The sequence below is a fragment of the Pipistrellus hanaki genome (assembly GCF_964339955.1).
Source record: "Pipistrellus hanaki genome assembly, chromosome: 7".
NCBI classification, from domain to species: domain Eukaryota; kingdom Metazoa; phylum Chordata; class Mammalia; order Chiroptera; family Vespertilionidae; genus Pipistrellus; species Pipistrellus hanaki.
The window spans coordinates 8,956,623-8,984,320 of NC_140509.1; the positions used below are offsets into that span (position 1 = coordinate 8,956,623).

Below are 27,698 nucleotides of genomic sequence, written 5' to 3' on the forward strand. Positions count from 1 at the left end.
CTCGAGTTCTGACACCACTATCAGGGCCAAGACAACAAAAGCGGGAACTTGAACTTTCAGATTCAGAAACTGCATTACCCTTATATTTTCTCTAAACATAAGTTTCTTCACTTATCAAGCTAGAAATAACATACTAGGCATAGGAATTTCAAGTGACTATAACGAAAGGTCTAAAATTGAAATAAAACTTCTACCAGAAGTTTAAGTTGTCTTTTGAAGTTTATTTCAAGAGTACTTGAGAACTTTTCTGTTTTTTATAAAGATTCTCCAAAAGTATCTTTCACTTCAAAACAGGCAACATTTACACAGTAGCAATTCTTTCATGGTAACTATAATCTGAGTACCTCTCAGGATAAAAATACAAAATCTATATAGCTAAATGATAAATTTAACACAAAAGGTAAACATGAGAAAATCCAAATCATAATAAAATAATTCAATCCATAAATATTCTTATTTTTTATATTTGTCTATCAGTAGAGAAAAAAGACCTCTCAAAAATACAGGATGAGGGATTAAGGAGCTAGTGTCCCCTCGGGAGTTCAACTGGGAGACTAGGAGTTTGCTCGCTATGACGTGCACTGACCACCAGGGAGCGGCAAGGAATGAAGGGAGGCCCCATCTGGGTAAGGGAGGCCCCGGCCGGCAGCCAGAAGGCCCCAACTGGCCCTGATCCCTGGCCAGGCCTAGGGACCCTACCCATGCATGAATTTTGTATACAGGGCCTCTAGTGGAAACATAGAAGAGCTGAAAAGGACCTTCATCCTACTGATTTAAAGGGGGAAAAATGCTGGACTCAGCCTTCTAGCAATTCACCACTAAACAGGAAAATAATCTTAGGAACAGTTCTGAAACTTTAGACCCTTTTTTCCCCTAACAATAAGGAAATATGTTGAAAGAAATAATGATATAAATGTTTGGACAACATTTATTTAGAAAATAGCTAACTTATTTTTTAGAATCTGATGGGAAAGTGATATGCTTTCTTAGTAGTTATATTATTGATTTTACTATTCATTTAATTTAAAAGTCAGAAAAACAGGCTGCTACTTAATCATTTCTCAAATTTAGAAGTTAGATAGAAGATTCCCAAACATTTGTATAATCTCTTCCTTGAGTTCCCACTGAATTATTCCAAAATAAAAAGCTAACATTAAAGAGGAATAATTGCATATGTCCATTCTTGAACCAAGTAGCCCTTAACTGGTTGGATTACTCCCTTTCATGGTAATTTCATTGGTTTATTACAACCCAGGTCTGAGCACTTCCATATGCCCGCAACAATGTCTGAAGCCACCCCTATAACGAACCCAGATACGGGACTCTATCAGCACCTCAAATCAAAACTAGGGCAAGAAGACCCTAACTGGTTTGGCTCAGTATATAGAGCATTGGCCTGCAGACTCAAGAGTCCCAGGTTCGATTCTGAGGGCATGTACCTTGGTTGAAGGCACATCCCCAGTAGGGGGTGTGCAGGAGGCAGCTGACCGATGTTTCTCTCTCATTGGTGTTTCTAACTCTCTATCACTCTCCCTTCTTCTCTGTAAAAAAAATCAATAAAGATACATATATATATATATATATATATATATATATATATATATATATATTCACATATATATTCATATATATTAGTATATGGATATATATTAGAATACACACATACTAGAGCAAGAAGGGAAAAAGGAGCTTATATAAAAGGATCTAACAATGAGAGTTCAGAAAGTCTAAAATTAGGCCCTGGCCAGGTAGCTCAGTTGGTTAGAGCCTCATCCCTATATGCCAAGGTTCCAAGTTCCATATCCAGTCAGGGCACATACAAGAATCAACCAATGAATGCATAAATAAGTGGAACAACAAATATCTTCCTATCTCCCTCCCTTCTTCCCCTCTCACTTTCTCCCTCCCTCTCTCCCTCTTTTCCTCTCTCTCTAAATCAATAAAATAAAATAATATTACTTATCTTGTAACCCTCCCCCTCCCATCCTCCCAATACCTTATCTAGTACCATTCTCTAGCACCTCCAAATCCCCTACTGGATCTCTCCAAACCTATTCCCTGCAGCTACCATACTATTTCTCAACTATCTTTCACTTCAATTCATACAGCAGATAGTCAATACATTGTTTTTATTTATTAACCTGTTAACCAGGGAGTTCCCTTTTTAATTACACAACGTACAACGGGCGCATACTCTTTCACTGGGATGGGTCAGTAAGTCACGCCCAGTAGACGTAATTTTATATTATTATTTTATTTATTTATACTTAATTAAAATAAATGAAATATATATTTTTTCGTTTATTTTTATATAAAGCACAAAGGAAAATGCAAAATTACAAGCAAATAGAAAAGAATACCAGCAAAAAATGGAAACATCAAATTAAAAAATTATAAATTTTATAAACAATTATAAAGATTATAAAAAATATATACCGTCCCTCTCAGGGCGCAACATATATTTCAAGAAACCAGTTCCCAATATTGTTTACGTTTGACGTATTTATAGGTCCCACTCGGTTAACAGGTTAAGAAAAATCATCACATAAGTGGTGGAAATGCTACATACATGTTAAGTTATTATTGTTATTTAGAATCTGTATATTCATGCTGCCTAAAATAATGAGCACATAGCATGTAGTTAGCACTGATTTGATGGAGAAAGGAGGAAAAATTTTGAGGAAAGTATCTATTTCTTACACTATGGAATAGCTGGAGAAATTTGTCCAAGGATGGCAAGAAATACTATTTGGAAATCTACAATGGCTATGCAATCTCTGTAGGAAGTAGAGCTATATGTTCTTAGACCTGTATGTTCCATATATACCTACATTATGGTTTCATAGCTGAGACTGTCACACAATGCAAACAGAACTTTTGGTGAGATTAGGATGAACAGGTACTTACTGAGCATGCCTCTGTAATTGAGGTCCATATCCCGGCTCTCTGATCGAACTTTAATAGCATCCAGAATGGCATCAGGAGATAGTAGTCCCGAAGGCCTCACAACATTGAGCAGTTCGGTGAGGCTCATCAGAGGCAAACGCACAGCCTGCATGATTTCTGCATGATTCTCCTTTGAATTGTGCTTACACCAGTTAAACAAGGCTAGGAAAATATCTTTTTCAGGAGCTGCAAATGAATCTCTTAATACGATGTTTAGAAGTGCTGTCTGAAAAGGATAACAAGAACAAATTCCAGTTATTATGGAGCTCAACCATGTGCAGTATCCAACAGAACTGCAAGTTATCATTATATGTAAACAATGAATTCTCTTTGACAATCTTCTCTCCATATTCTGTGCCATGTACTCTCTTGCACATGGCTGTGTGACTAGCTGTAGGCATCTTATACCACTACTTCAAACATCCAGTGTTTCCTACACATCTGCATCCATCTTTTAATAAAATAAGAAGAAAAACAGCAACATGAGGATCTGTCTTTCCATTCATGTTCTTCAGAAGAGTTTACCTTTATGGGTCAGTAAGATACATATAGCATTTAAAATTCAAAATCTTTCCCTTCACAGTATTACTGTGCTATCATTATTTTTGGTTCTCAGATTTTCAGACCCCCCAGCAACACTGGTGCAGCCCTCAAAGACCTTGTTTCTATAATAAAAATAAAGTAGGATAATAAAAATCATAGTTTAAACTCAAAACAAGATGTGTAGCTTTTCAAATAAGTTTTCTCTTCAAAATATTCAGGTCCTAGGAGAAACACTGAAAGGGAAAAGAGAGACAGCCACCAAGGTTCAGAAAAAGGTTTGAGCAAAAGTTTTACTCTAGCTATTATTCAGTATACAGCGCCATTAACAGTGAATTTTGAGAAACTAATTTAGAGACATATAGCAACACATCTCCCTTATGAATTTTCCCTCTCATAATACGGAATTATTGTCTTTATCAAAGAAATACAAGTTCCAAAAGCAGTATGCAAGACCACATTGAAAACAACCACCTAGCATCATAGTCTCTTCTGCACTTGGAATTTACCAAAAGAACCTTAAGAGAAAACAGAAGCAATCTGTCCTTCTCTTATATGATCTAGGGTCTCAGGAGCCACAGGCAGTTGGTTGGACAACCTCTTCCACGCCTCTGACTTTTATTTTTTCTTAGTCCATTGGGGCATTTCTACTGTACAGATATAAATAAGACCAGGCATGCCTGCAAGTTACTTGCAGACAATGACACACCTTAGAAAGAGAGAGGAAGCCTTCACTTGAGAGCACCTCCTGAGCATTTCTGTCCATAAACATGCAGCACATGCAAGTTAACTTGGGCAGTGAGTAGAGACTGGCCACGTCAAAAGTCATACAGACATTCTGAATGTTGAGTATGGTGCAGAGATACTCAGAGGTAGAATCCTCCAGCTCTGGAAATCCATATTTATGAGCCAGGCTCAGAAAGTCCAGCAGCACCTCCTCCTTCTCATCCGTCAGTGTCGCCCGCCCAGTGTAGATGTACTTGAGTAGCATGGTGAAGGCTTCCGCAGTGGTGTCCTGGAGGGGGATTTCTGCTTCTGGCTGAGATTCTCGCATTCCACCATACAGCAATGCTCTGCACGTCAGAGAAAAAATGCACGAGAAAAACCTCAAGTAAGATTGCTACAAAATCATGAAATCACGGGTATCAACATTATACAAACATAAATTTGTTTAATGACATAAAGATACAGGTAAAGAAATGCTTAGTTATCATTTGAAGTTCTCAAAGAAACTAAGAGAAATACCTTTAAAACTATTTTGAATTAATTCTATAAACAAGTGAAATAATGAAATATCCTGAAAACTCAAGATATGGAATAGACATTCATTAAAAATACACAGATAAAAATGCTCTTTTTGCCCTGGCTGGTTTGGCTCTGTGGTTAGAGCATCGACCTGTGGACAGAAGATTCCCAGATTCGATTCCAGTGAAGGGCGCATGCCTGGGTTGTGGGCTCAATGTAGGGGATGTACAGGAGGAAGCCAATCAATGATTCTCTCTTATCATTGATGTTTCTCTCTCTCTCCCTCTCCCTTCCCCTCTGACTGAAATCAATAAAAAATAAAGAATAATTTTTTTAAAAAATGCTCTTTTGAGAGGAATAGTGAAACAATATAAACATGTTAAAGACCAATAAAGCCATTTAAAAAGCATAACTCCATAGTGATTAGAGTGTTGGTCCAAGGACCTAAATGTCACAGGCTTGATTCCTGGTCAAGGGCACATACTGGATTGCAGGTTCAATTCCTGGTCCTGGTCGGGCCCATGCAGAAGGCAACCAAGCAATGTGTCTCTCTCATATCAATTTTTTTCTCTCTTCTCTTCTCTTCTCTTCTCTTCTCTTCTCTTCTCTTCTCTTCTCTTCTCTTCTCTCTCTCTCTTTCCATCCTCCCTCCCTCCCTCCCATTCTCTCTAAAGATAAATGGAGAAAATAACCTTGCTGAGGATTTAAAAAAAAAAAAAAAGTTAAACTCCTAAGATTTGGCAACAGGCCAAGTGTCCATCAGTAGATGAATGGGTAAAAATTACACAATGCAATATTTTACAGCTGTAAAAAAGAGGGATCTCTTACCCTTTGGGACAGCATGGACGGACCTGGAAAATATTATGCTAAGTGAAATAAACTAAGAAAGACAAATATCACATGGTCTCACTTATTTGTGGAATCTAATAAACAAAATGAATTGACCAACGAAGTAAGAGACCTGAAGCATGGAGGTAAGGAACAGACTGACATACCTTGATGTAGAGGTGGGGGGACAAGGAGAGATAAACCGAAGAACTTATATACTTACTAGTAGCCCTGTGCACGAATCCGTGCACCAGTAGCTCTCTGTGGGGCCTGGCGGCTCCGCGCCTGCTGCCCAGGGGCCCATCTGCAGCCCAAGGGCCCATCTGCAGAACGCTTGCCTTGTCACCGTGGCAACGAGGCAAGCATTCTGCCAGGCCACTCATGCTGTCCTCTCTCAGCAGCTGCCCCTCCTCCTGCCCCCCCCTCCCGCCCCCCCAGGACTGGGGGGCTTTGACAGGGCTGAAAGGACTAGGCATCACCATCTTGTGGCTATGGGTGCTGCCATCTTTTTGACAGAGTGACAGTTAATTTGCATCTTATCCTTTCATTAGATAGATAGTATATGCATAGCCCTTGGACACTGGCAATAGGTTGGTGAAGCCATTGGTGGGGGCAAGGAGGGGAAGGATAGGGGCTGGCTGGAGGGAGAAAAATGGGACACAATTATCTAGTACTTTTTTAAAATCCCCCTAGTAAAAAAGTTGAAGAAAACAAAAAAGTAAAACTATAGAAAAAAACAACTAAACACAACCAGGTGCCATTCTGTTAGATTGACAAATTAAAAAACCTGTTAATATCCAGTGCTGCAAAAGCAATGTAAAAACAAGTTCTTTCATTCACTGCTTTGAGTATAAATAGGCACCCCTTTTTGGAAAGTAATTTAAATCTAAAAGATGCATACCTTCAACTCAGTAATCTCACTTTTATTTTTTTATTTTTTTAATATATTTTATTGATTTTTCACAGAGAAGAAGGGAGAGGGATAGATAGCTAGAAACATCGATGAGAGAATCATCATCGACCAGCTGCCTCCTGCACACCCCCTACCAGGGATGTGCCCGCAACCAATGTACATGCCCTTGACTGGAATCAAACCTAGGACCTTTCAGTCCACAGACCGATGCTCTATCCACTGAGCCAAACCGGTTTCAGCAGTAATCTCACTTTTAGGATGCAGCTGGAGAGATTTAATAAAGCATGATTATAAAGAGAAACTTATAAAAATAGATACTGGCCGAAACCGGTTTGGCTCAGTGGTAGAGTGTCGATTCTGGTCAGGGGCATGTACGTTGGTTGTGGGCACATCCCCGGTAGGGGGTGTGCAAGAGGCAGCTGGTCGGTGTTTCTCTCTCATCGACGTTTCTAGCTCTCTATCTCTATCCCTTCCTCTCTGTAAAAAATCAATAAAAATATATATATTTTTTAAATAGATACTGAAATAATGGAGATAATGAAACAAATCTTAAAGTGTCCATCAACAGGAATGTGACTAAAAAAATTGTGATATATACATTCTATGCAGCCATTAGAAAGACCAAAAGAGGGCAATATATACTGTTCGTAAAGATGTCCAGGAGATAGCAGTTATGTTGCAGATCAGATCCATGTGTTGGGTAAAAAAAGTGTACAGCACATACTCGTATTTGTATGTACATAGGTGTATATATAAATACTAGAGGCCCGGTGCACGAAATTGTACATTTTAGGGGGGTCCCCCTCAGCCCGGCCTGTGCCCTCCCGTGGTCCAGGTGCCCTTGGGGGATGTTGAGCATCTGCCCCTGGTGGTCATTGCACATCATAGCGACCGGTTGTTCTGCCATTTGTTCAACTTGCATATTAGCCTTTTATTATATAGGACACCTATTTATATTAAGAAAAATCAGGGAAAATTCATATTAAACTGTTGACAGTGGTTGTCTCTGGGGAATGGGATTAGACAGCTTGGAGGAAAGGGTTTTCATTGTTACTTTATAAATTAAAAATGAAATTGAAGTTGGTAATGGAATTATGGGTGATTTGATTTTTTTGTCTTTCAGTATTTGTCAGATTTTTAAAAAATCCCCACATTATTGCTTATCTCTTCATCTAAAGAATTAAAATTAGAAAATTCAGTCATATAATGAATTTTAATTTCTACCTCTATGACTCTAGAGAAATAATAAGAACCAATTAAACTTTCACTCTATCAGAAAAGAAAGGGCAACCGGACCATGACAAAGGAGGAAAGCAGAAAAGGAAGAGTAGAGTGAAACAGGAAACATGTGAAAATGAGAACAAGAGAATAGGGGGCAAAAAGAGATTCCCCCTGCTCCTAACACTCTCAGAGCAAGACTAGCATTTCAAGGGTTCTCTCCACACCTGCCAGGAACTCTTCTCACCCTCTCCCAGCATCCAGCATTCTTGCTTGACTCAGGAAAATAGCTGAAACCATCCCACAAAAAAGTCATGAATACTGTATTTTCTGGCGTATAAGACGACCGGGCGTATAAGACGACTCTCTAATTTTACAGTTAAAACATAGGTTTAGGCCTATATTCGCTGTATAAGACTACCCCCCACTTCCGAGGCAACACCAGTTCTTTTTTTAATAGACCACCTCTCTGACTCCGGCCAATCTGAGCAGGCTTTTTTTCGTTTCAAAAGTCATCTTATACGCCGGAAAATATGGTATTCTGAGCATACCTCTTCATTGGGTTATATTCTGCCTAAAAACACTCTTGAATATTTTAATTAATCCAGAGTACATTCAACCACAAATTTAAAATTGCAAGATTAAAAACACCTTCCTTGGAAGATCTCACCAAGACTTACTCCAGTGTGACCCATGATATTCACATGGATTCTCAATGCTCTTAAAGTGGCTTTAGCCTAGCTGGTGTAGCACAGTGGTTGAGTGTCCATCTATGAACCAGGAGATCATGGTTCAATTCCTAGTCAGGGCAACATGCCCGGGTTGTGGGCTCGATTCCCAGTGTGGGGTGTGCAGGAGGCAGCTTATCAGTAATTCTCTCTCATCACTGATGTTTCTATCTCCCTCTCTCTCTCTCCTCCCTCTCTGAAATAAATAAAAATCTTATCTATTAAAATAGTAATATGCAAATTGACCATGCCTCCACTACACCCACAAGCCACGCCCATCAGTCACACCCACCAGCCAATCAGATGAGTACGCAAATTAACCCCAACCAAGATGGCTGCGCCACAGAGAGCAGGAGGGAGGCTTGGATTTCTCTAGCAATGGAAGAAGCCACGCTTTCCGCCTGTCCTAGCTGCTCTAAGCCTCCACTCAAGGCTACAATTTCAATTATAGAAGGTAAACAAATCCAAACAGAAATGGCAGCAGCCATGGAGCAAGCAGAAGACTTGGCTCCACTCCAGGCTACAAAGTTTCAATTGTAGAAGATAAATAAACCCCAGATACCAGGACCTCCACTTGGGTCACCAGGGAGCATGGCTGGCCTGCAAACCACCACAGGTCCCTCACCCAGGCTGCCCTATGCCTCAAGGGAACACCCACCCTGATCCAGGATACCCTTCAGGGCAAACTAGCTGGCCCCCACACGTGCACCAGGCCTCTATTCTGTCTAATAAAAGAATAATATGCAGATTGACCATCACTTCAACACACAAGATCAAGATGGCTGCTCCCATGTGGTTAAAGATCCTGCCTCTATGTAAAACAAGATGGCCACCACAAGATGGCCAGCAGGGAAGGGCAGTTGGGAGGCACCAGGCCTGCAAGGGAGGGCAGTTGGGGGTGATCAACCTTGCAGGGGAGGGCAGTTAGGGGTGACCAGGCTGGCAGAGGAGGGAATTTGGGGCCAACAGGCTGGCAGGGAAGCAGTTAGACATCAATCAGGCTGGCATGGGAGTGATTAGGGGATGATCAGGCTGGCAGGCAGAAGCTGTTAAGGGCAATCAGAAAGGCAGGCAGGGGAGCAGTTGGGAGCCAGCAGTCCTGCATTGTGAGAGGGATGTCCCATATTGGAGAGAGTGCAGGCTGGGCTGAGGGACACCTCCCCCCCGCCCCAAATGCACGAATTTTGTGCACCGGGTCACTAGTATAAAAATAAATAAATAAATAAATAAATAAATAAATGTGGCTTTGACGAGGGGTGAGGGGCAGTAGGGGAGGCTGGGGGAAGATCAATTGGGGGGGAAATAGGAGACATATGTATTACTTTTTGTAATATCTTAAATAATAAAAAAGAGAAAAAATGTAAAACAAAAACAAAGAAAAAGGTGGCTTTGATGAAGCTCCTTGGAATCCTAAATATGAACTCCAACTTATGGAACTCAAGTTCCCTCCTGTACAGTTTGTCCTTATTTGGGAATTGATAGGTTCTATGACACTTAGTAAAGCCTCTCCTGACTCCTGACAGTTAGTTGACCTATCTTGCACAGGAATGTTATCTGCAATGAGAATTTAAGACTCTGAGGATAGCCTTGTGAGCCACCAGACATTAAGGTTCAATATCCATAGACATTAAGAAAAGGTCAACAAGAAAGGAGAGTATATTCCATTTATTTAATATGATCTTTAATTTTTTAAGTATTTTAGTTTCTTTCAAGAATATACTGATTACCTAAAATATACCCACTTATAGTTGTCTCAAATTATTTTTGAAAAAAGGTAAGGTATAAACTATTAAAAAATATTAAACATAAAGCTGAAAAGTTCTGACTCAATAAAGAATGAATTCTTCAGCCTGGCTGAGTGGCTCAGAGGTTTAAGGTCAACCCATAAACCAAGAGTTCAGAGTTCAATTCCGGTCAGGGCATATGCCTGGACTGCGGGGTCAATCCCCAGTGGGGGGTGTGCAGGAGACAGCTGATCACTGATTCTCTCTCATCAATGATGTTTCTATCCCTCTTTCCCTCTCCTTTCCTATCTCTGAAATCAATAAAAACATATTTAAAAAATAAAAGAATGGACTTTTCAAAAAACACTAAATAGTGAGTGAACCAAAAGTTAAGAAATGGGAAAGAAACAAAAAAAGTGTGCAGATGACAAGGCTGGTAACAAATAATGACTAGAGCAAGGCCATTAGCAAGAGGAATCAGAGAGTGTGAGTGAGAACTCTTAATAGTAGACTCCTCTGTTTTCCAGGCTCCTCACTTCATCTACAGTGTCACTTTTTACGTAAGATGGGATGCTCTACAAATTGTTATCAGATCTATAAAATTCTCATCCAATAGTAAATACTTATAAGAGACACCCTTTCCTGTGTGACTCTAGGTGTTGCTGTTTTGTTGTCTTAGTTATTTCTGATTATAAAACTTAGGCTGCAGTTTTCACTAGAGGGTAACTGAATTTTTTTCTTAGCCATCAGCATCTCAATTTTAGATATCAAGTTTCCCATGTAAATCAATGACTTTATAGATATAGACTAATGGATTTATTAAAGACAAATTATCGTTCAATGATGACCCCCTTTTAACTAACATTAGATATAACACAGAGTAATTAGAGCTCACTTTAACATTTATCACCCTGGAAATTAAGGGTTTGAGTAATAAACAATAGCTTTATATTAAGTAAAATTTTTATATTAATTAAATGCATAAATATTTTGTCTAATTTTAGTTCTAGTATAACTATGAAAAAATCTCAGAAAATAGCTGTTTTATTTAGCCCTAATGGATTTGGCTCAATGGACAGAGTGTGGACCCATGAACTAAAGGTCAAGGATTAAATTCTGGTAAAGGGCATACCTTAGTTACAGGTTTGATCCCTGGCCCTGGTCAGGGTGTGTGCAGGAGGCAATCAATCAATCAATGTGTCTCTCTCACATTGCTGTTTCTCGCTCTCTTCCCCTCCCTTCCACTCCCTCTAAAAATTAATGGGAAAATATGCTCGGGTAAGGATTAACAACAACAAAAAAAACTTGTTTCTAATTTGGGGTTATCAAATGCTTGTCTTAGAGAGAGATCCGTTGAGTTACCTACAGGTCCTGGATCTCAGTAACCTGAAACTAAGAGGTATTCAAGTTCATTAGAAAGTCCAGAGAACCATCTGTCTGTATAACGAGAAGCTTATCTGCCAATATATCTATTTAACTTCCATTAGTAATCAATGGTGAGAAGAGGTGAAGACAGTAAAGACTCAGCCTAAAAAATATTCTTGAGATCCTGAAAATTGGTGGATTGGGTACAGTCTAGCCTGAAGAGCCTTCTAAGCCAATAGTTCTAAAATGGTTTCTGAAGAAAATGGTGATTTTCAAAAAATAACAAAAAGTCTATAAAGATGAAATTCTTTTAGATGTTGAATGGAAGTATTGCTAATATTTATTGTTATGCTATGTTATATATTTCTTGTTGTTGTTACATATTTTTATAGAGTAAAAAAAAAATCAATGTTACTCTAAGTTAACTTGAATCTTCATAAAGTATTACAGACTTACCGAAAATATTGGCACCTCGCTGCTAAAATTACCCGGTGAGCAGGAAAACGTTTCTTTTCCACAACAAATGTGACATCACCATATTCTTCCCCAATCAACAAGGCACCAATATGTTCAGATAAAATGTGCACGTGATCAATTTCCCCCACTGCAGTAAAGGGGCGAAGTGGGTGGCTGTTACTCATTTTGTAGAATAGATAATAGTCGCTGATCTAGGATAAAAAAGGGATGAAAGTTAGTGGGGGGAAGAGGGAGGAGAATACATGTAAAAACATCACATACCATAAGCATAGCTAAATAAAAATTTAAACTACGCATTTTAAAACACTCACATGAGAGAGGTTTTATCATTATTGATATCTTCATTAACCCATTTACTGTGAGAAGCAATTCTGCTTGCTTCCATTAGCACACTACCTTCCTTCACTGCGTTTTCACACTGGGAAAGCAAAAATAAATGCCAGGGTGCTCAAATACTAGCAGTACAAAGAAATATCACAATCTAGAACTCTATGCCAAATACAGGTCCCTTACTTCTCAGAACTTCAGAAAGAAGAAAATCAAGCACCAGAAGAACTCCTCTTTTAGCACAGACAGACTTAATAAGGTGGGTATAACTAAATAACTTCAGCAGAAAATGCATTCAGGCATAGATCTAGACCTAAATCACAAGAAGAATAAACTTCATATAAATCACAAGAAGAATAAACATATTTCAAATATTTTCAGAGCTTTGGGTCTAAAACCATCTTAAATATTTTCTAAAAATTACCAATCTTCTGTACTCATAAAAATAAGTTGACATTTATTAAAGCATCCTAATCCTCCTCAAAAATGAAGTATTTTTCTCAAGACTAACTTCTAGCCCAAACTTACAACTCTAATGATCACATTACCTAGGTTTACCAGATCATTATATTTAATCTCATTTAAAGACACATCCTTGCTTTTGTATGCCATGCCTTTCAACATGTTAACTGCACGTCAAAAAGCCAAAACTTAATGATCATCTTCACGTTAGAAAAGGAAGTGATGTGCTTCAAAAGTTAAAAATGTTTATATTCTTAAATCTGTAATGTATTCTCAGGTACTGCTTTTTCAGTTACAAGTAACCCAGGAAGTGGATGAGAGCCTTCACCAGCATCCAGGGGCCAAGGTGGAGATGTGGTCGATAGCTCAGAGGTGAGCCAACTGCCCTCTGCTGCTCTAGAGACTTGGGGAATTAAGCCAGATATGCTCTCTCCACTAGCCCTACACACCTTCTAGAACTCTCCACTTTGACCAGAAAGGGTTGAGGGTTAAGCCACTCCTAATTTTTAAACTTTCACATCCAAACCCATTATTAGCAAAGTGTATGAAAAATGGTCTTTATCCCTAGAGACTGCAGTAGGAGTACCTCCTGATCCAGTTACCTGCTACTCCATGACCATCCCAACAGAGGGAGGAACAGCAAGGACTGTGATGTAGGGGAACATGGAGGATGTGAGTTAGGCAAACAGACACCCCTGGTAAGTAAACAAATATGGCCCCCCATATTAGGAACATCAGAGGGTTAGCAGCATATACCTCAATGCCAAGGCAAATCCCTTTCCCTCAATTGCAACCTCCATTGGAAAGCCCTAAAAACAGAATCATCTCCAGTCACCTGTGCATGAAAGACCACATTCAGATTAAGAGGATTAATTTAAGAAGTGTCAGCAAATCATGTGTGACTCAATCATCAAATGTGCAATACAACATTCTACCACAGGAATTGGCAAACTTTCAACAGAGTCAGAGATTATTTTAGGGTTCTACAAACTATACAGCCACTGTCACAATACTATTCAACTAAAAGCAGCCACAGACAGTAAGTAAATGAGGATGGCTATGTTCCAGTAACTATTTACAGGAGAAAGCTGGATTTAACCCTCAGGCCATAGTTGGCCAATCCCTGCTCTAACATATGATCAAGGACTGACTATAAACTAGACAAAGGTTCAAACTGCTTTAGTTTTTGTTTTGGTTTCTGGCTAGATTACATAACCAATGTTCAAAATAACACGGTCATTTCCTATATCAGCCATAAAATTCTGATAGTGACTCGTACATGATTTTAAAATCCCATTCCTTGTCAACAAGAACTCTCACATCACTATCAAATAAAGGGTATAATAAAAATAAAAAAACTGTATATACACACTTTGAATAATTATAAAAGCAGTGTTTATTAAAATACATTTCATTTTCAAAACTGAGCCATCAGCTGTTCAAGTATATATACATTTTTTCAGTACTCCCTGTATTTCCCTCAATGATGGTGCATGACTCTGAACAAAACTGACACTCTTCTGGCTGAAAAGATGCAATGCATATACAGACATACCTCAGTTGCAGAGCACCACAATAAAGTGAGTACTGCAATAAAATATTTTTGCTGGTATAAGTTCTTACCTTTAATTTGTAAAAAATGCAACATATATGAAGCACAATAAAGAGAATTGTAATAAAATGAGGTGTGTCTACCCAGTGAATATTTTCTCTATTATAACATTCTCTTACATCATGAGTAAGATTTAAATGATTAACTAAATGATTATTGATGCACAATGATTAGTTTTTGGTTAATTAGCTCAAAAGTAAATGTATAATTCTTCAACTGTTACAACATATGCAAATATCATAGTAGGTTCTCTAGATCTAAACTTCGTAGTCACACAATTTCATTTTGCTAAATTTACATTTTTATTATGCTTTTTCCAAAAAAGACATAAAGCTAATATTTCTGGGTATAGAAAACAGCCTCTTAGTATGGAATAAACACAATTTTTATTGGCATACAGAAAGAATTTTAATTAGACCAAAGGTTCTCAATGAGCTTGCCACATACTGGATTCAGATGAGGAGCTTAAAAAGAAAAGAAAGATGATTGAGGACCTCAGGCCGCACCTATGAGAGATTCTGATTTAATTGGCCTGTAATGTGTAATCACTTTTCTGACTTAATTCTAATGATCAGCCTGGAAAAGAGCCACTGAGCTAGACTCCGTTGTAGATTCACAACTCTCACTCAGGTGTGCAAATCTATCTGCTTACCTATACAAAGTGGGAATATGCAAATTGACCATCACACCGTCACAAAAATGGCAGCCCCCACAGTGGAGGCAGGGTTTCCATAAAACAAGACAGCTGCGCCCACAGCAGAGGCTGAGTTCCCAAAACAAGCCTTAAATAACAATCAGCAGGGACCCGAGGATGCATGGCACTGGGCTGTGGCAGGGGACCTGAACATGAGCCCTCGCCTGGCAGGGCTTGATAGGGACCTCAGGCCGCACCCCCCTGCCCTGTTGCGGAGCCCAGGAGACCTCAGGCTGCACCCCACGCCTGGTAGGGCTTGACAGGGGACCTCAGCCCGCATCCCCCAACCAGCAGGGCTTGATGGGGACCTCAAGCTGCATCCCCCCCGCATCCCGGTGCTGAGGCGGGGGACTTCAGGTTGCTCCCTTTACCCCAGGCGGGAGTACCTCAGGCCACACCCACTGCCAGCGGGGCTTGACAGGAGACCTGAGACTGGACCCCCACCAGGTGGGGCTTGACAGGGCACCTGAGGCTGGACCCCCCCACCCAGCAAGGCTTGACCGGGATCTCAGACTGGGACAGGGGACCTCAAGGCATGCACCCCGCCCTGGCCCAGGCTGGGGGACCTCAGGCCAGCCCCGCCCCCTGTCCCAGCGCCCAGGCCAGGGGACCTCAGGCCGCACCTCCCATCCCAGCGGGATTTGACAAGGGACTTCAGGCCACGCCGCCTGCCCTGGCGCTGGGCCAAGCGACCTCAGGCCACATACCCTGGCGCCAGGCTGGGGAACCTGAGGGTGCGCTGGGGGACCTAAGGCTGCACCCCCTGCCCAGTGTGTGCCAGTGAACCCGAGGCTGCACCCCCGCCCAGCGGGGCTTGAGGGGGCACCTGAGGCTGTGCCCTCTGACTAGCAGCCAGGCCCGGGAACCTGAGGCTGTGCCCTGCTTAATGGGGGTGTGGCTGGCCAGGTCTGGAGCTCACCCAATGGGGGTGGAGCCAGCTGGGTCTGGGTCTCACTCGATTTTGAGGTGGCGAAGGTGGATGGGGACTTAACTCTGGGTCCTGCAGCGCACCCCAGACTCTGACAGGAGTAAGATTTTCATATACATTTTACTAATTTTCTTTCATCTCTGACACTTATTATAAAGGGTAAGTATCAATATTAAAATATTTCCTCTAATTAATCCCCTTTTAATATGTATGAATTTTGTGCACCGGTGACTAGTATACAAATAAAATACTAGCTGAGAAAGTTCATTTGGGATATGATTCCATTTTAAGTTTTATTGCAAAGAGAAAATGGTGCTAACAAGTTACTAGTGTGACAGCTTCTGTGCAGAAAATACTTTCACCTAATGCTGTAGCTTATCTACAAAGTCATATTGGGTCCATTGCTTTCTTTTTTTAAAAAAGCATGTTTTAGAAAACACACACCAATAAATGTAATTTTTAAACAATTTTTTAATTAGATAGATAAAATTGGAAAAATTTAAATTTACGGGACAAAACTGTTTATTGATTTGTTTCTTAAGTTTTGAAACTTATTCTCTCACTAATGACATAGGTGATCTTTGACAAAATTTCTGGCTTCCGTGAGATTGTTTCCACACCTATAATGACATGGTTACATTAGGGTTTTTTTAAATATTATTTTTTAACTCTGCCACTACTTTTTATTATCACTGTTTTGGGCCTGTCATAAGAAATGGACTCTCATGACACAGCATATGGCCGTGCTCATGGCTGTTATTTATGACAGCAAAAGAATACAGTGCGAAATAAAAAAGCAAGTGGAGTGAAGGCCCTCACACATGAGGGTCCTCTCCCAATGGAGTAACATTGGATGTGTTTAATTCCCCCACAAAGCTGTGACAGCACAAGTTAAATGTTTCTAACCAGGAAGCTTGCTAGAGACTCAACACCCAGAGTGTTTTACAGGAGGCTGTTAGTGTTAGGTAGCCCTTGCCTTGCCTGTATCCAAATTCCAGATTCCAAGAAGGAAAACAGCATTTAACATAAACCACACTGCTTTGTACACAGTTTAAATGAGCCACTCTTATCAATTAACAGCAGGAACCCTTCAAAAATCCAAGTTTCCAAATACCAGGCAAGGGACAACTTTGCAAGCTGGCCTTCCTTTCTAAAGATAAAAGTTCAATCCTGCTATGTTAACTTTTTGTATACTAGTAGCTCCAGAAACAACCAGAGGATCTAACAATGTCTGCAAAACCACTGAAACAAGCAGTCTAAGAACTTATCTGATACACTTATTTAATCTTAGATTTGGATAAGAGAAAGTATTCTAAGAAAATAACCTACCCCACCTGCCCAAATGTATTCCTGGCCCCTTACTTGGCAATATGCCAGATCCAAACAGTTCTAAGGAGTTTTCTTCAGAATTTTAAAGATCACATAATTCCAACTATTCCTGTGCATATGAGAAAAAATAAAGTTTTCTGCTTCTTCTTATGAAGCCAACATAACACAAAGATATAACCACACACTCAAAAATCAGTATAAATGAAAAAGCAATCCTATGTAAAATATTGGAAAATAGAATTAATCAGAAGGATTCATAACAAAGTGGGTCAATTCCAAAAGGATGATGAATGTTAGGGAAAAGAATAAGTCGTCAAATTACAAGGTCAAAGGAGAAAAAGGTCATATAAATAGCTCAATAAAAGTTAAAATACCTTTTTATACAACCATTAATAAGTTTAATAGCTACATACACAGTCTAACTGTAACAGATATAAATATCTCATTAAATAATAAAATACTAGAAACATTCCTATAAAGTTCAGAAATAAGGTAAGGATGTCTACTCTTATCACTATATAATTTTTAGGAACAAAACAGAAAGCAATTAAGAAAACCAAGTTAAAGCTAAATTGATGAGGAAACAAAGAGGCAAAATAGTCACTATTGCTGATAATCTGATTGCTCACATGAAATATCCTTGAAAATGAACTAAAAAGATATGAGAGAAAATAAGGAAGGTTCACTAAGGCAGTGTTTCCCAACCTTCTCTCATGATGAGAATCACCTGGTGGAGTTGTTAAAACACAGATTCCTGAATCCCAACTAAGAAGTGCTAAACTAGAATTTTTGAGAACATATAGGTAAAATTGCATACCTAACTTAGTGCTCTGTATATAACATCTGTGTTAGAGCACTAGTTAGGTATACAATTTTACCTATATGTTCCCAAAAATTCTAGTTTAGCACTTCTTAGTTGGGATTCAGGAATCTGTGTTTTAACAACTCCACCAGGTGATTCTCATCATGAGAGAAGGTTGGGAAACACTGCACTAAGGAGACCACATAAAACTACAATATTACATGACAAGAGGCCCAGTGCATGAAATTCATGCACGGGGGGAAGGGGGAGTGTAGAGGCCCGGTGCACGAAATTCATGCACAGGAGAGGGGGTGTCCCTCAGCCTAGACCGCTCTCACAATACAGGCTGCTGGCTCCCAACTGCTCGCCTGACTGACTGACTGCCCCTAACTGCTTCTGCCTGTCAGCCTGATCACCCCCCTAACTACTCCCCTGCCTACCTGATCAATGCCTAATTGCTCCCATGCAGACCTGGTCACCCTTAACTGCCCTCCCCTGCCAGCCTGGTTGCACCCAACTGCCCTCCCCTGCAGGCCTGGTCCCTCCCAATTGCCCTCCCCTGCAGGCCTGGGTCCCTCCCAAATTCCCTCCCTTGCAGGCCTAGTGCCTTCCAACTGCCCTCCCCTGCTGGCCTGATCACCCACAACTGCCCTTCCCTTCCGGCCATCTTGTGTCCACATGGGGGTGGACCATCTTTGACCACATGGGGGTGGCCATCTTGTGTGTTGGAGTGATGGGTCAATTTGCATATTACCTCTTTATTATATAGTACTCTTTTAGGCTAAAAAAACCACCTGTAAAATTAGAAAAAATATTCCTATTTTTAGTTGCAAAATACATGCAATACCCAGAAATAAGCTCGTAGAACATGTAAAGAAAAATATAAAACTCTTTTGAGGGATTTAAGAAAAATAAATGAAGATACATATATTGTTTCGAGACAGAAAGATACAATGTGGTAAAGAGACCAATCATCCCTAAATCATCTCATAAAAAGCATAGTAAATATTTTATTGACCTTATATTGTGAACAAAAACAATCCTTTAGTACAGAAAGCAAAATTAATCAAACATTCTTGGTAGGATACATAGTTAGAAACTAATAATTTGACAAATGGGAACCCAGATTAGAAAACTGAGAATAAGAAGTGATAATTTTATATTTATCAAGAGGTTTTGCTAAGCTGGCACAGTTCTAATTAAAAGTAATCCTTATCAGAACCACAACAGAGTTTGTAAAATAAATTGGGATAAATGAGTTCATCTGGAAGAATAAATGTGATTCGGTATATATTCTGGAGAGGGGGGGAAAAAGAGCAATAAGAGGGCCAGCTTACTAAATGAGAAAGCAAATCGTATATTAAGCAATTAAAGCAATGTCTTATTAGAGACACAGGTCACTGGAATGTATTAATCCAGAAATATACACAACTACACATAGGGATTTAGCATATATGTATATAAGTGTAGCATTTCAATTTAGTGGAAGGAAATGTGAATTTTTCAATAAAAGTGGCTAGCCATTTTGATAAAAGCTAGATATTCACCCAACAGTACAAAATTAAATACAGAAAGATGTCAATTTGTGAAACAGAAAAAATTGGGGAAAAACTTAAATGCCCATTTAAAGGGAACTGGGTAAGCAATTATGGTAAGTCTACACACTGGAATATTATACAGTGATTTAAAAATGATAAAATTAGATACTACTGACATTTAAAAACTCATAAATATATGTATGTATGAAAAAAGGCAAGCTGCAAAATAGTATTATAATAAAATCTTATATTTTAATAAATAAAAAGCAAACACCAAACTATTAACTAGGGTTAACCCAATGAATAAGGGCTGTGGAGAAAATTTTACATAATGCTCTGCGGGGGCCAGATATGGCGGTGAACTCCTTTTTCCGCGTCCAACACCAAAAGAGAGATGAATGAACCTGTTCTAAGTGGAGGCGGCCAGGGATTGAGAAATAATAGAAAGAAGACGCAGAGATAGATTTAAAAGCTGGGAGCTGGTGGGACGCCATTCTCTCTGATGGAGAGGCAGCGATGACGACCATGTAGCACATTTATTTTATATCCCCAGATACCAGGAAGAATCACCAAAACCTAGGATCAAAGGAGCTTATTTGCATTCTTAAGTAGGCCCTTGCATGCCTGGATTTACAGATCTAGTCCCACTCCTGCTGACACATGGGCTGATATGAAGGCCAAGCTGATTACTCTGTCCGCCATCTTGGGGAAATGTGTATCCAAGACGTGGCTCTGCCAGTAGTTTCACATTTAGCTAACAACAATTTAAAGAAATGCTCATGTGCCTTCCCAGGTGACCCTCTACAATGAAATGTTTCTGAAATGTTTAAAATTTGTGTAATAAGCATTTTTGTAATAAAACTATATACAAGTATTTCAATAACTCTGACCACTAAATTTACAAAATAAATTAGTTTGTGTATGACACAGCAAAAGTTTTAATTTGCCACAACCCGCAGAACCTGATTTAGTGACTAAAGCAGGACAATATATAATATCCACAAATAAAAAATTAACAACTTGAAGGCCAGGATAAAAGGTTCATTACACTGAGACAGGCAAAAAGTAACAAATAACAAATATCTGAGTAGCGTGGCCTTCTAGGACACTCTATCTGATACATTCCAACTAAAGATCTTCACTTTGGGATTTCAGTATGACTTTTTCTAGACTTAAGGCAGATATTCTCAGATGCACACAAAATGCTCTGAGAATTGCTCCTATTGACTCCTAGTCTCAGAGTCTAAAACTTGATGACTTTTACAGGATAGGGCAGGATAACCTATTCTCTTAAATTATTCCTACAAGGTGTGAGGAAGAAAACTTAAGAAGGCAGGGGAAACGGGGATTTACTCTAAGAGAGGGCAGGGGTCCCTCAACCAAGAAATGGTGCCATTCAGCATACCATTCTCAATTATTAGTTGAGGGTTCTGGGACTTCATATTTACCAGGGATTGTGGTATAGAAACTACACAATTTTTTGTGGTTCGCTAACTTACGTGGACTCATATATATATATATTTTTTTAATTAAGACTAAAATATTCAGGATTAGCCGGGACCGGTTTGGCTCAATGGATAGAGCGTCGGCTTGGGGACTGAAGGGTCCCGGGTTCGATTCCGGTCAAGGGCATGTACCTTGGTTGCGGGCACATCCCCAGTAGGGGGCGTGCAAGAGGCAGCTGATCGATGACTCTTCTCATCGATGTTTCTAACTCTATCTCTCTCCCCTCCTCTCTGTACAAAATCAATAAATATATTTTAAAATATTCAGGATTAGTGACTGTTTATTATGCAATAAGAAATCCAGACCCATTACTTCTAACCAAGATAATGAACAATGCCCATCAATATACTGAGAGCACCATGTCCTATCCTATATAATAAAAGCCTAATAGCTAAGTGTCTGATTGTCCAGTGGTCCATTCAACCAATCAAAGCATAATACACTAATGATATGCTAAGGCCGCTCAACTGCTTGCTATGGCATGCACTGACCACGAGGGGCAAAAAGTCAACCAAATGACCAGTCACTATGACATACACTAACCACCAGGGGGCAGTCAACAGGTCAACCAATAGCTATGACATGCACTGACCACCAGGGGGCAGACACTCCAACCAATAAGTTAGCTTAATGCTGGGGTCCAGCAGATCAGGACTGAGTAAGACGGGCCAGACATGCCCTGGAGCCCTCCCGTGGTCCCTCCCCGGCTAGTCATCCTCCTGTGTCCCTCTCCAGCACTAATCATGTGCCAGTGGAGTTCCTTGGCCTGGCCTATGCCCTCTCACAATCCAGGACCCCTCAGAGAATGTCGCAGAGCCGGTTTCAGCCCGGTTCTGCAGGTAGGCTGAGGAAACCCACTAGTGCATGAATTGGTGCACCAAGCCTCTAGTGTAGTTCATAATGCTGTAACTGCTTCCTAAGGAGTTTGAAAACACCAAGTCAACCTAAATATCAATTTCTTTACTTAATTCTCTCTTCTAGAACTGTTTACAAACTCTTTTAAACAAGAGTTTATCACATTTTTAGAATTAAAGTTTATTCTCCAGAGTTTAATAAGGAAATAGACAAAGAGCAAAGTCCTACCAGTGTCGATGACAATGAGTCCTTGAATGCTATATAAACCTCCCTGGGAAGCCCTCTCCATCCCGAAAATTTCCTGACCAAAGGCCTTTATGGGGAAAAGACCTTCTGCTCTTTAATTACAAAATATAAATGATCTTTCTCTTGAGGAAAGAGATGGCATTTACAAGCATATATATGGTTCACCAATTTATTTCTGCTCTTGGTACCCATGTGTTGTATAATTTGAAATAGGATTCCTTAAATTTTAAATTAATATTGCTTGGGGAGATAAATGATGTCCTTTCTACATCTTAAACTCTAAAATATATCACATTCCAGTTTCTCATGGGAAGGATATCTCACTTCTTTTGATATATACTGTACCCATGTCATCCAAAAGTTTGAATGAAAAGGTATAGAATGAGGGTATAACCTTGGTTCTGACATCCTGCAAATCCAACCCAAATCCTCAAAAGAATAGAAACACCTGGCAGTAAAGTGTTATAGCGCAAACATGACTGAGCTTATGGGCATTTTCTAGTTCATGATTCCTGAAATATCTTTTTCTGGAAGAGAGCAAATGATTTCTAAATCATTCACTAAAAAAAAAAAAAAAAAAAAAAAAAAAAAAGTGGCGGAATTAAATACAGTGTCCTCGTTTGCTCAAGGGAAGTGTCAGGTTAACCTTTGTGCCTGCTTATGTGAATTTTTCAAATACTATCTAGCTTTGATTAGATTACCACTCACAAAAATGACAAGTGGATTAAAAAGGGTTCTTGCAAGGAAACCACTGATTGAAGATAAAGTAGCATTGCCAACACAAGCAAACAAGAAAATGGCTGTTATGACAACATTACTACTAATTAGATTTCATAAGGTGACCCTGCAATAAGTCCTAGAAATCAAATGCAGAGACTATAATGAACATAGACAATACTAGAGGCCTGGTGCATGAAATTCGTGCACTGGATGGGTGTCCCTTAGCCCAGCCTGCGTCCTCTCGCAGTCCAGTACCCCTCGGGGGATGTCCGACTGCTGGCATAGGCCTGCTCCTCAGAGTGGGCCTAAGCTAGCAGGTGGACATCCTTCTCACAGTTCAGGACTCTTCACTCCTTATCGTTCGCCTGCTCGCTGCTCCTTACCCCTTGGCTTGCTGCTCCTTAGTGCTACTGCAGAGGCATGAGAGGCTCCCACCACCACCGCTGCACTCACCAGCACTCTCTTGCAGTCCAGGACCCTTCAGTGGATGTCCAACTGACACCTTAAGCCCACTCCCTAGGGACATCTGTCATTCGGGCATCCCTCTGGCAGCCTGGGTACCCTCAGTGGATGTCTGACTGATGGCTCAGGCCTGCTTCCCCAGCCTAAGATATCAGTCTGATATCCTTAGCACTACCACTGCTCCCGCCACTGCTGTGCGCTGACCAGCCATGACCTGGCTTCTGGCTTAGTGCTCTCCCTGTGGAAGCGCACTGACCACCAGGAGGCAACTCCTGCATTGAGCGTCTGCCCCTGGTGGTCAGTGCACTTCATAGCGACCTGTTGTTCCAGGTTGTTCTGCCATTGGGGTCAATTTGCATATTACCCTTTTATTATATAGGATAATCTTAAAACCTGCTAAGAGACTAGAACTTATTCTAACCACAAAAAGCAATGATAATTATGTAACACTAGAGGCCTGGTGCACAAAATTCATGCACTGTGGGGGGGGGGGGGAGTCCCTCAGCCCGGCCTGTGCCCTCTCACCGCACGGGAACCCTCAGGCAATGTCTGACTGACTGCTTAGGCCTGCACCACCTGGCAATCAGACATCCTTAGCACTGCATGGAGGCGGGAGAAGCTCCCACCACCGCTGGGCTCACCAGCCATGAGCCTAGCTTCTGGCTGAGTGGCACTTCCCCTGTGTTGAGCGTTTGTCCCCTGGTGGTCAGTGCGCATCATAGTGACCGGTCATTTCACCATTTGGTTGATTTGCATATTAGCCTTTTATTATATGGGATGAAAGAAGTACTATAACTACAATGGCAATCGTATTATAATATAAAAATGCATCAGATTAACATACTTAACACCTTAAAACATTCACACATTACATGTCAAATATATTTCAATAAAAAAATGACCATCCCAAATTTGAAAATCAAGGTAGTTTGAAACGTATTCTATTGCTAGCAATGAACATTTATACGAAATGAATTAAAACATATGCAATGAAATAATATTGGTTGAATGTTTTAACCCAAAAAGAAGCTTAAAACAAAATTATAACCTGGTAGAAAATTAACCATTTTGCAATGCAATAGGAACACAGAAAGTACTTCCCACCTAGTAATAATGGTTATTATTATTATTAGGAAGTTAGTCTAACCCAGGCTGAGTCCGAATAGGCATGTTAGGCACAACATCTCATCTAATATCTAAGAACTGGATTAAGTAGATACTATTATTTTTTATCCTAATTTACAGAAGGAAATTGGAACAGACAATATTAAGCAACTTGTCCACGGCCACAGACAATAAATAGAAGATTCAAACCAGGTCTGTCAGGGTCCTGAACTTAACAAGAGTTATGTTGTTGTGACATGGAAGTAATTAGAAACGATTCTAACTCAGACTCCTAGACCTGCCAACTAGCTCGTCAGACCAGCAATTCTCAAACTCTTTTTGATACACCATATTCAAACCAGGGAAAATATGCCGTGGTGATATGATATGAATAAAGTGTCATTTTTCAAGCCAACTTTTGGAGAATACATATACATCTGCTTTTCTAATATTGGAGAACTTATATTTTAATTGCAATTTAAACTCTAGTAACTGAAAAATTATAGACCAAGAATACTGTTAGTACAAACATGCATCAATAAACATTACAGGGTTAACTTTTACAACCTACAACAAATTAAATTGATAATGATAAGTCTAAATAATAATAAGTCTAAATAGTAATTTATAACAAAAAATAGAAACAACCAACTCAACACACACTGATGATAAATTTCTTTCTAAAAATATAAAATAGCTCTATCTTATGCATTTTCATTTGTGGAATTGGAGCTTTCCAACACTGCATAGTAGTAGCCACACTTCTTAGAATACTAAATCAAAATCCTTTATAAATTCTAGCATTATATTGATGTGAATTTATAAATGCTACATTTTTACATACCCTAATACTTCACAGATTGGTCATTAGTAAGTTGCTGAAGGATATATGTGTGTGTGTGTGTGTGTGTATGTGTGTGTGTGTGTATGTGTGTGTGTGTGTATGTGAAATACTATGAGATCACCTGGCATTTGCCAATACTTTTTTATCAAGCCCCACCAGTGGTGTTAGGCCATCTTTGAAATCGTGTTCACCTTTATATATTTTTTTATATATATTCTTGTCAATTGCCCTAGCTCAGTTTGGCAATAATATCTAATTCTGTGGTAGTTGGGAAAAGCTACTCTATTATTATTCAGTCACAAAATATATGACTCCCCAAAATAAAAACAGCCCAAAATAGAATTTGCACTATAATTTTTATTTTCTTTTAAATTAAGCCTTCTTCGGTTTCTCTGAATCCAATCTCTAATTAAAACGATTTTCCACCCAGCTGGTGTGGCTTAGGGTTGAGCATGAACCTGTGAACCAGGAGGTCATAGTTCGATTTCTGGTCAGGCACATGCCCAGAGTTGTGGGCTCAATCCCCTAGTATGGAGCATGTGAAAGGCAGCTAATCAGTAATTCTCTCTCATCATTGATGTTTCTATCTTTTTCTCCATCTCCCAACCCTCTGGAATCAATAAAAATATACTTTAAACAAAAAAAATTTTCCCCAAATGCCTGCAAAAAAATGCAAAAGCATTCAAGTGAGAATATAATAAATATCAAATTACCCAATGAGTTTTGTGTATTGTTTTAAAGTTTTAGTGTATTATGTTTTAAACTTATGATTGCTGCTGCTTCTTTCTTTCCTACAAAATACAGGGTGTATTCTTAAGAAAGAGATAAGGTACAAAATATAATCACCAGATTTTATTAATCTAAGTTCTGAATGTCTACCCCAAGACCTGTGTTGTCTAGCCATCCTCCTTCTCTCAGTCTCTCAGCTTCTGTTAGTTCTACTGTGTAACCTTCTATAAAATGGGCGACTTTGGGGAATAACAAGTCACAGATTAAAATGCTAAGAAGTGGCTATCAATTAATAGATTTCAGAGTTTATTTAACTACTGTTTTTCAGTTTCCCAGCCTTTTAGGTCCCAAGCCATAGAAAACTACATGAACAGCCCTAGTCGGTGTGCTCAGTGGTTAGAGCATGAGCCTGCATGGATTAGGGGTTGGATTCCTAGATTGCCCTTCACTCCCGGCCTCAGCGCCTGTGGGAAGTAACCAGGCAATCTCTCTCACACATAGATATTACTTTCTCATTCCCATTCTCTCTTCTCTCTCTCTCTCTCTCTCTCTCTCTCTCTCTCTCTCTCTCTCTCTCTCTCTCTCTCTCTGTGTGTGTGTGTGTGTCCCACTCTCTCCCCCACTTCTACCATCCCTGAAAAGCAATAAAAAAAAAATCTTCAGGTGAAGATTTAAAAAAAAAAAAAACTACAAGAATTGACTCTCCCTCCTGGGAGCATGCCCTTGCCTTTCTCCTTCCTCCTCCCCCCTCTTCCTCTCCCCACTCATATTACCATTACCTTCCTCACTCCCAAGCTCCAAGGGCCCCCTATAACTTGTTTCCTAAGACCACTTCTCCTACAAATTACTTCTCCTACCTCTATGATTTTTCCAAATAAATATTCTCTTTTGAAAATAATAATACCTACATGAACTGTATTCTGGAAACAGAAAAAAAAGAAAAAAAAAATATATATATATATATATTTAGTCTAGGTGCATATGCACCTAGACTCAAAAACAATGAAAAAGTCGTAAGTACAGAGGTTATTAGCTATAATATTATAAAATACACGTCATTTCTGTTTACCTTCTTCAGTGGCAATTTATAGGTCTTTAATATTACTGTATGTTATTTTCCTAATTAACAAAGGTTATTATAGCATGAACTCCCATTAAAGCAGTGGAATCATCAATTGCAATAATTTAACTTCTTTGTAGCAAAGCTACTGTGAACATTTGCATTATTGTCTCTGTAAGGAAACTGGCTTTTCATTTGTAGATTTTATAAAAATGTTCTACTGCGCATATTTTGATGCAGTTTGTTAAATCCCTATATCTTGCTAGTTCTATGAAATTAAAAACAAATATCAACTCTGAGAAATTAGTCTACCTAAAATCTTGATTTATAAGTTTATTTGTTGCCATTCTAGAACATAATCTAAAGGAAATGTTTTATTATCTTCCTTTTGTTCCCTTTTTGTCCTTTATAATTTCTTTCCTTTAGTTTTATGAGCACTGTCTTTATTCCTCCAACACAGTATTTTCTTCTCTATAGGGAAGAAGAAGAAAAAGAA

The 27,698-nt window shown here is 39.5% G+C and overlaps 1 protein-coding gene across 2 annotated transcripts in view; it reads right to left on the reverse strand.

Annotated features, from left to right (window-relative positions):
- BTBD9 (BTB domain containing 9) overlaps positions 1-27,698 on the reverse strand; it is a 411,421-nt gene that overhangs the window by 350,147 nt on the left and 33,576 nt on the right. For both annotated transcript variants that reach the window (XM_084889529.1, XM_084889528.1), the window contains exons 2-4: positions 11,964-12,175; positions 4,196-4,559; positions 2,908-3,172 (exon numbers count right to left, since the gene is read on the reverse strand). In XM_084889529.1, the coding sequence (XP_084745655.1) occupies positions 2,908-3,172; positions 4,196-4,559; positions 11,964-12,148 (814 nt within the window). In that variant the 5' untranslated portion in view covers positions 12,149-12,175. The remainder of the gene's footprint in view (positions 1-2,907; positions 3,173-4,195; positions 4,560-11,963; positions 12,176-27,698) is intronic.